General features: G+C 48.4%; 1 protein-coding gene across 2 annotated transcripts in view; it reads left to right on the forward strand.

Annotated features, from left to right (window-relative positions):
• Positions 1-3,423, forward strand: part of fancc (FA complementation group C) — a 47,869-nt gene extending 44,446 nt beyond the window's left edge. For both annotated transcript variants that reach the window (XM_084457694.1, XM_084457695.1), the window contains 2 exons: positions 2,546-2,758; positions 2,999-3,423. In XM_084457694.1, coding sequence (XP_084313820.1) covers positions 2,546-2,758; positions 2,999-3,172 — 387 coding nt within the window. In that variant the 3' untranslated portion in view covers positions 3,173-3,423. The remainder of the gene's footprint in view (positions 1-2,545; positions 2,759-2,998) is intronic.
• Positions 3,424-9,747: the final 6,324 nt, after the last annotated feature.

Raw genomic sequence — 9,747 nt, forward strand, 5'->3', positions numbered from 1 at the left:
AGACCCCAGACCCTAACCCAGACCCCAGGCTCAGACCCACACCCAGACCCCAGGCTCAGACCCACACCCAAACCCCAGACCCCAGGCTCAGACCCAAACCCCAGACCCCAGGCTCAGACCTACACCCAAACCCCAGACATAGGCCCACAGACTCCAGACCCAAACCTTGAATCAGACCCCAGACCCAAATCCCAGACTCAGACCCACAGACCTATAACCAGACCCATCACCAGTCCCTCTCAGACTCAGACCCACAGACCTATAACCAGACCCATCACCAGTCCCTCCCAGACTCAGACCCACAGACCTATAACCAGACCCATCACCAGTCCCTCTCAGACTCAGACCCACAGACCTATAACCAGACCCATCACCAGTCCCTCCCAGACTCAGACCCACAGACCTATAACCAGACCCATCACCAGTCCCTCCCAGACTCAGACCCACAGACCTATAACCAGACCCATCACCAGTCCCTCCCAGACTCAGACCCACAGACCTATAACCAGACCCATCACCAGTCCCTCCCAGACTCAGACCCACAGACCTATAACCAGACCCATCACCAGTCCCTCCCAGACTCAGACCCACAGACCTATAACCAGACCCATCACCAGTCCCTCTCAGACTCAGACCCACAGACCTATAACCAGACCCATCACCAGTCCCTCTCAGACTCCGAACCACACACAGACCCTGACCCAGTTTCAATTCTCTAGAAGGAATCCTTCCTTTCTGTCGTCGTTGAGAGCATCTCTGAGATAACACAGGATAGGAGATAACGTGTGCTTCTCTCAGTCACGTCAGATCAGTGACAATGAAGAGGGGTCGGTTACATTTTTGGGAAACCTAAACGTGACCCTACTAGTCTTTTATCCTATTTTATTTTATTTATTTAACCTTTGTTTATCCAGGGAAGCCAAGTGCTGTGCTCTCCTAGCAGCCAGGGACGGCCAACCTGCTGTCTGATCCAAATGACAGTGGTGTGTTCTAAAATGATCCCCAGTGATATAACAGCGTGCTGAGTGATCGACCGTGTCCAGCTGTTTTTATAAGGTTGTGGGGGTAAATAATGTCACCATAATGGAGTAGTGACAGGAAAATAGACTTAGTACTAAAACTAACTCAACTTTTTAGTTAGCTCATCAACAATGCTTTTTAAAAGACAACCTTTCATCTTGAAATATCCCAAGGTATTATATAAGAGGACACTCTTTCAATATCAGAACCATCCAGAGAGCACATTTTTAAATCGGTGTCCTTCGATAAACTGGATCTGGAGAATTGCATTATATTCAAAGGAGTCAAAAGCTGACTGCAAAGCAGACAATGTCTAAGGAGGAGGCAGATGTATAGAGTACTGTATCATCCGCATAGAAATGCACTTTACATCCAGTTTCAAAACAGAACACCTTTAGGGACCTCTGGTGGAGTAGATTGTGGAACACCTTTAGGGACCTCTAGTGGAGTAGATTGTGGAACACCTTTAGTGACCTCTGGTGGAGTAGATTGAATTGAGTCGGCAATACAGTGTGTTGAAAACCTTGAAAACAAATACCAGGAGTTCTGATCAAAGCCAATAGAAGCTAGTCTATTAAACCAGATTGAAAAGTATTTAAAATGCAATTTGTGCTCAGGAATAAATTAAGCAGGCAGTAAACCAAAGACTCGGGGTATTGGCTAAATTAGATAATTTTGAGATTAGGGGGTAATTATTAAGGTCTTTACAGTTTCCACCTTTATGAAGTGGAAGCACATGAGCAATTTTTCAAATCTCCGGTACAACTCCCAAGCTGTGAAAGATTAAAAATATGTGTTAAGGGCTCAGCCTTAACTGAAGCAGCTAATCTCAGCAGTCCAGGGTCCAGAGAATCAGCATCCGTATACTTTTTTGGGTCTATCTTCAATAGAGCATCACCCACTTCAATATCAGATAATGAAGTAAAAGAGAAACTACAAGGACTTATGCCATTTGAGAGCCCTGGTCCTGATCTGCACTTCTCATGTTGGCTGTCCTGTCCCACCCATTTGGGGGCTCTGGAACTGCCGGGTGGGATGAATAAAGCTCTCCCATGAATAATGGAAGACCTCTCCAGGTCAGGGAGAGAAAGGGAGGTGGCAGTTGAGTGGGTCGGGGAAAAAAAGGGAAGAGGTTGAGCGATAGAAGGGGAGAGAGAGGGAGAGGGAGATGGAAGTTGAGAGAAGAGAAAAAAGAGTGTGAGAACAGGGAAGAAATGAGAGACGAGGATGAGAGGAGAGAGAAGGAGAGGTCAGGAGACGGTATTGATCTGTCAGATTGCAGCTTTGGTCTGGCTGTCTCCTGCCTGGCTCCTCTTTCTGACCAGAGACACACAGAGGCCAGAGGTAGAGAGATCTTCTGTCCTCTAGGCTACATTGTCCAGGGGTGTTTATCTGGAACTCGTTATCGCTTAGGGTTTCTCTCAGCTGCATTACTGACCCCAGTAGAGCTGAACTTGAACTTTGAACTTGAAAGTGATCTGTCTGTTGTGTAGTGCTGAGGTGTTGTTGTTGTTGTTGTGTACAGGTGGCAGCTGGAGAGGCGTGGGACCACCTGAGGTCTCTCTTCCTGGTCTCGGCCCTTCCTCTTCCCCCTGACCGGCTGAAGCCGTTGGCCGAGCTCCTGACCACCCGCCCCGAGCAGCCGTCCATGGCCCCGCTATTGGTCCTCAGACTCCTGGTGAACTTTGCTGTGTTCTCCCACGGTCCTGTGAGTGGGGCTGGGGAGATCGTACGCACGGTGAGATACACACACTAACGCCTGGACACACTCACAACAAGTCCCCTACCTCATATGTATGTATGTATAGGAACATAGGTATATGTATACTGTTAGAATGATGTGTATTGTTAAAGCATATCGTAGTCTATGAAAGACAAATACACATTTAAACTCGGGGTGCGTGCGTGTGTGTGTGTGTGTGCTTGTGTGTGCATGCGTGTGCGTGTACGTGTGTGTTTACGTGTGTGTGTTTTCCAGGTGGTGGAGCCGGCAGGGCTGTGGCGTGAAGCGGAGTGGATCCTCAGCTCCATGGAGCACAGCCTAAACAGAGGGAGCTGCGCCTCCTCCACACACACTGACACAGTTCATCCCAGGATCAGGGCGCTTCAGGACACACTCGCGAACACACGCGCGCACACAGTGAGCTGCTAGGTAGTGAGATGATGCGACGGACGTGATGAAGCGACGGACGTGATGAGACTACGAGTGAATCGCCCCCTCCGCAGGACCCACAGACATCTTCAGTGGTGACATTTTAGAGCGGCGGCTCACCTCATAAAACGTGTCCAAACCCTCTCACTCATAAACTGTCTGACAACACATTCCTAACGCACCTCACGCACACAGGCAGACATCTGGATATACACCAGAACCCCAGCCTTGCTTTAGGTAATGTGCAACAATAATAAATGGATGGTATTAAGACATATATGGTATACAGTATGTGAATTCTGAATAGGAATATGCGTTGTAAATATGTTCATTAAAGCATGTATGTTGCGTTTGTTGTTACACTGGCCCGGAGCGCCATTCACACACAATGGCGGCAGCTGCCATGCAAGGCGCTTGCCTGCTCATTGGGAGCAATTTGGGGTTCAGTGTCTTGCCCAAGGACACTTCAACAGATAGTCAGGAGGAGCCGGGATTCGAACCACCGACCCTACGATCACTGAACGACCCGCTCTAACGCCGCCCCAAGTACAGGTAATGGTGGATGATCCCTCTCCTGTGTGTGTCATTTTTTTGGGTGGGTACAAGCAATGAAGCGTTCACCAACATTTTCAGGTTTTACATTTTTTATTGACAAAAGTACTATTTTACATAAAGTTCCCATTAAAAAAAAAAAAAAACGTAGTTACCCTGCACATTATTGAATCCGTTAACCGGTACAAAGACTTAAGTTTCAGGAACGCCCCCCAACCCTGGCGCTCTGTCTGGGCGTGTGTTTATGAGAGGCGGGGAGCAGGTGAGGTCAGATGTTATATATGAAAACATCAGTCACCTGTGAGGTATTTCCACTGTAAACTGTTAGGACCCGATCACAGATGCAGACTAAACACAGCAGCTTGGAGGGGGAATTAAAAGGTGAAGGCTATAGTGCAGTAGTGGTCGGAGTTGGACTACATTACGGTGTCCCACTCCCATCACCCCTATTCCACCTGGAGCACAGATGGCCAAATGGTCTGGATGGGCTCAATCCCAGTCAGACTGTTTCTGGGAGCAGAAATTTTATTCACACGGAGAGTTTAACTGTGTAACGCCCTGTTCTCTCTTCCTGTCTGGAGAGGAAGTGGATGTGACTGCTGAGGGTGGAACCGTGCTGTCTGCGCTCCTCCAGAGTGGGGATGACTTCAGTGTCCCTCGGAGAAGGCCGAGTCTGGGAGCCCCGCCCCTGCTGTGTTCCCATTGGCCGGATTCTGGAGGGTCCCTGTGTGACCTGGGGAAAGACCAGCGCACGATCAGTCACTGTTCGCTGTGCGTGTGAGCATTCACTTCAGACAGACACAGCTCTGATTTCAAGGCAGCGCCACAGTACGTTAGGCTCCACACAGGCCTACACTTCCTGTACAGCTCGCCAGTGCCGCTCTCTCAGGTCCAGAAGGTGAGAGAGTGTGCGTGTGTGGGCCGGACTCCTGTTCCTGCTGAACTGAGCCAGTGGTTGAGTTATACTGTTATCAGCTCAGTAGGCACAGGAGGCCACGCCCCTGTCCTCTCTGCTCCGCCCTGTCACAACACGCCTCTCTGGTAGCGACACCACCGGCAGACCTGCAGGACCAACCGGGACGCTTCTGTCTTGAGACGGTTGAGTGGATGTACCACCCACAGTCACACACCTGGATCTGTGAAACCCCTAAGCAGAGGCAGCCATTTTTATAGACAAGCAAGGTTATAAGCAGTTGGTGTTTGTACCGTCGGAACTCAATACACCATGACTTCTCACCCGCTCATTCCACCGGCTAATGCTCACTAACGCTGTATAAACGGAAACTTCTGCGGCGCCTGACTGGAAAAACAGTCAGTCAGCCCCCAGAAAACCAGGGGTGGTCACTCAACACAAACAGTATGACATACAAGAGGAAGAAAGGAGTTAGGTTTACTTATGGGATTAAAGTGAGAAAAGTTGCTTTCCCATGTTTTTTTTTTAAGAGTAGAAGTTGCTTTGTGCTTTGATGTGCGCAGGGCCATTTCCCTCCCATTAGACTGTGATAAATCACCTTTTAGATACAGGCTCTGACGGTAATTCCTCTCTCTCTTCCAGGCCTTTGATAGCCATTACTCTTCGAGCAGCCCCCTAAATATAGTCCTCCGCTGGCAGGCCCTCATCTCTAATTCACACATCTGTCCTCGCTTAGACGCCATCTTGTCTGGGAGAGCAGCGGGCTGGGTGACGCCCTTGCCTGCCGAGTCGAGCCGCTGAATTACTAAATTATAGTACTGTGCAGTACAGTAGGTAGAATCTCAAAATTACACCAATAATGTTTTATCAGCTTTCAATAAGCTGCCGGATCAGGAAACTCATATCAGTCTGAATTCAGAGCATTCCATAGCCGAGCCCTTCGACCCGCCCCAAGCCTTCCTCCATCATAAAATCAAATGGACCTGCAAGCCAACGGAAACTAGAGGCTGGCGAGGAGGCTGAGTTAGGGGAGCACGCTAGTCCCCGGGCGGTTCTCAGAGACCCTGTCATTAGCAGAGCAGCACCAGCGTCGGGGTCATCGGCCCAGCGTCCTCCCAGCTCTGTCCGTCTCAGACGAGAGATGCTCCTCCACCCTGGCCAGCGCTCAGCCCAGGATCAGGGCAGTCAGGACCCTCCACCCTGGCCAGCGCTCAGCACAGGATCAGGGCAGTCAGGACTCTCTTGACTTTCGCTGATGTGATCAACAGTGACTTCATTTAACTGTAGCCTGATTCCCCCGGGTTCGGTCTGTCTGACGTAGTAGATTGGTATCTGTGGTCTCCCTATCTAACCTGGAACCTGCACATGCAAAAACAATTCATAGTTTTCATCCTATTTTCCTGACGTGTGTCTGACTGACAACAGAAGAGTAGTATGGTACAGTACATAGAAACACTAGATGACAGTACCAATTATGTTTGTTCAGTATGGTAGCCTACATACAAACACTACTGTAGAGGATTTTAATTTTATTAGCCATAAAAAAAATTCTGGGTAATTGAATTTGAACTATTACCAGCTAACAATCAGTAAATAAAACCTAAATCATCCTAAATTGAGGCACTGAGATGTCTGGATGAGGTTCTGGTGTCAGGCTCCCCCTGAGTGCTGAGTTTGATCCATACATCAACCCCATACTGGAGAACCATTTATTGACCCTGTATAACTGTTCACAAAACTAATTCTTAATAGTTAGTTAATCATCTAGTTTCTAAAGGCTTACAATGGATAGTGTTACCGCCGACAGAATACTCAAAATACGAACCTCAATTCAGAGCCTTCCACAGCCCAACCTGTTTATTTGTCCATTATGGACACAAACTGCCAGATCTCAGCTAAACAGAAACAGGAAACGCCATCTATCAGAGAAAGGAAAGTGAAAGTTGGAAGACTGAACCCTTCCTTCAGGGGACGGGACTCAGCTGTCATCTCATCCCCTGTCAGATCTCATCCCCTGTGCAGGTGTGGACTGAACCACAGGAGGAATCACCCTGAGAAACACACTTCTGTTCACATCCATTTGACAACCAGGAGACCAGCTCACCAACAAGAAACACCTTTTTTTTGTCTGCACTCGAGCTATTGCACAACTACAGTCATATTAAATTGCATATGAATATTATTGATTTAAAAGACATCAGTGCTAGGTCTGTACAGTATGTGGCTACGATACAGGCCAGCAGCTAAGTTAAATCCTTTGTCAGGTGCTTCCTGGTTGAGTCACCGTCCTCATGTTGACTGAACACGATCTCCCTGAGTGTGGAGCCTCACGCCACCGTCAGGCCTCTCAAAGGCCTCATCCAGGACGGCCTCGGGCCTCTCAAAGGACTCATCCAGGACGGCCTCAGGCCTCTCAAAGGCCTCATCCAGGACGGCGTCGGGCCTCTCAAAGGACTCATCCAGGACGGGGTCGGGGAAGCTACCAGCAGAAATTCCCACACCTGAAGTTACACTTCACCACAGCCACTTGAGATCTATCACAGACAAAATACCACCTGTCGATCCCGATGCACAGATACTGCTCCTGTTGGGACGAGACATCTTGCGGGTCCACAGGGTACGCAGACAGTTTAATGGTCCTCACAATGCGCCCTACGCACAGAAGTTGGATCTAGGGTGGGTAATCATAGGTGATGTGTGCCTTGGTTACATTACATTACAGTCATTTAGCAGGCGCTTTTATCCAAAGCGACTAACAATAATTGCATTTAACGTAGGAAGAGCCAATGTACTACTACTTGCCAGAACTCACAAGTGCATCTTCCTTCTAAAACAAGTGACTAAGAGCAGAATCTAGTGGTTCTGCCTATATGCCACGTGAAGTGAGCACTCTTAAAACATGCATCTTGGAAAATGGGTGTCCAAGCTACCTGACACCATGTGATAACCTGGTCAGAGTTACGGAAAACTACAGCGCCAAAAGCAAACAAGACACCCCTCTGTGGCCCCACACATCAGGAAAGACAGTGAAACTCACCGAAGAAAACATTGGAGAAAATGTCTTCTTCAGAACCAACCAGGACAACCAACTCGCACCCTCTATGGAAGACACAACCTTCCTAGAGATGGTGGAAGGAAAGTTTGTCAAGGATGATACTAACAGCTGGACTGCTCCTCTGCTGTTCCGCACACCCAGACATCTCCCAAATAACAGAGGTTGATTGATTGTACGATTGATGTCACTCAAACGTACTCTGGACAAGAAATCTGACACTTCTATGTGGATGATGCGCTGAAGTCCATTCCCACAGAAGAGGAAGCCATCGACATGTTACACAGAGCCTGTAACATGCTCTCACTGTCTAACATCAAGCTTCACAAGATAGCTTCTAACCGGACTAAAGTGATGGATGCCTTCCCAGCCAAAGATAGGGCTAAAGACATAAAAGATCTGGATCTTTCAGTAGATGATCTTCCGGTTCAACGCAGCCTGGGTGTGAGCTGGAACATCATGGCGGATACATTCATGTTCAAAGTTCCTGAGAGCAAGAAGCCCTTCACTTGACGAGGAGTGCTGTCCACAGTGAACAGCTTGTTCGACCCGTTAGGATTCCTAGCTCCAGTGACAATCGATGAAAGACAGCTGCTGAGAAAGCTCTCTTGCCAAGACCCAGATTGGGACAGCCACCCTCCCGGAGGATATGTATGTGGATTGGAGAAGATGGCATGAGTCATTGCAGGAACTCAAAGAACTACATGTTCCTCACTCCTATGCATCCTTCTCTACCTCCGAAGCCCAAAGCGTGGAGCTCTTCGTCTTCGCAGATGCATCAGTTCGAGCCATAGCTGCAGTCGCTTACCTGAGGACCGCACATGAAGATGGAGTGAAATGAAGAGTGAGGTTAGCTTCATCCTAGGCAAGACCAAGCTTGCCCCATCAGCTAAACTTACCATCCCCAGATTGGAACTGTGCGCTGCCGTGTTAGCTGTAGAAACGGCTGATCTCATCATGGAAGAGCTAGACTAGAAACTGGATGGCATCATATTCTTCACTGCCACTAAAGTGGTGTTAGGCTATCTCCACAACGAAACACAAAGATTCTATGTGTATGTTACAGTAGCAATCGTGTACAGCGTATTAGACAATCAACACGGCCTGACCAGTGGTACTACGTACCAACAGAACACAACCCAGCTGATCATGGCTCACGATCCGTACCAGCAGGCCATCTCTCAAGTACTACCTGGCTGTCTGGTCCAGCTTTCCTTCTCCAGCCTGGGAATTTACCATGTGAAGGCAAACTTTCATTTCATCATCACTCCAGAGTTGGACAAAGAGATTTGTACAAAGGTGACCACTTTGTCTACCAAGGTCATGGAGAATCAGTTGGGTTCCAAGTGGTTTAAACGTTTTTCATGGTGGAGTTCTCTTACCAGAGCAACAGCGCGCCTTCTCCACATCAGCCAAAGCTTTCCCCAGCCCAAAGAGGACAAGTGGTTGTGGCGGTTGGCACATCTGCAAAAAAAGGCCTCATAGAGAAAGAACTCACACAAGCAGTGCAGATTGTGATCAGATGTGTGCAATACGAAGCTTACTCTGAAGAGATCAAGTGTATCCAAAGGAAGCAAGATTTGCCCAACAATAGCCCGCTTCGTAAACTTCATCCGTTTCTGGACAGCAAAGGTTTACTGCGAGTAGGATGGATCAGTCAGTCCAAACTTCAGGAAAATGAAACAAACCCACTCTTTATTCCAGGTCAGAATCACATCACCACACTGCTCATCCGCCACCATCATGAAGGTGTGAAACACCAAGGAAGACATCTTACTGAAGGTGCAATCCGAGCCGGTGGTTTGTGGATAGTAGGTGCGAGATCCATCAACAGAGTCATTCACAGATGTGTAACCTGCAGGCGGCTGCGAAGCAAAATAGAACATCAACAGATGGCTGACCTACCTGCGGAGCGTCTGAAAACAGATCCCCCATTCTCCTACGTGGGACTTGATGTTTTTGGTCCATGGCGCCTCTCATCTTAACACCCTTACTCTTAACACAAAAGATTGGTGTGTCTCCATCTCCTCCAGGTGACTTCACAAAGGGAGACAAATA

The sequence above is a fragment of the Borostomias antarcticus genome (assembly GCF_949987555.1).
Source record: "Borostomias antarcticus genome assembly, chromosome: 23".
NCBI classification, from domain to species: domain Eukaryota; kingdom Metazoa; phylum Chordata; class Actinopteri; order Stomiiformes; family Stomiidae; genus Borostomias; species Borostomias antarcticus.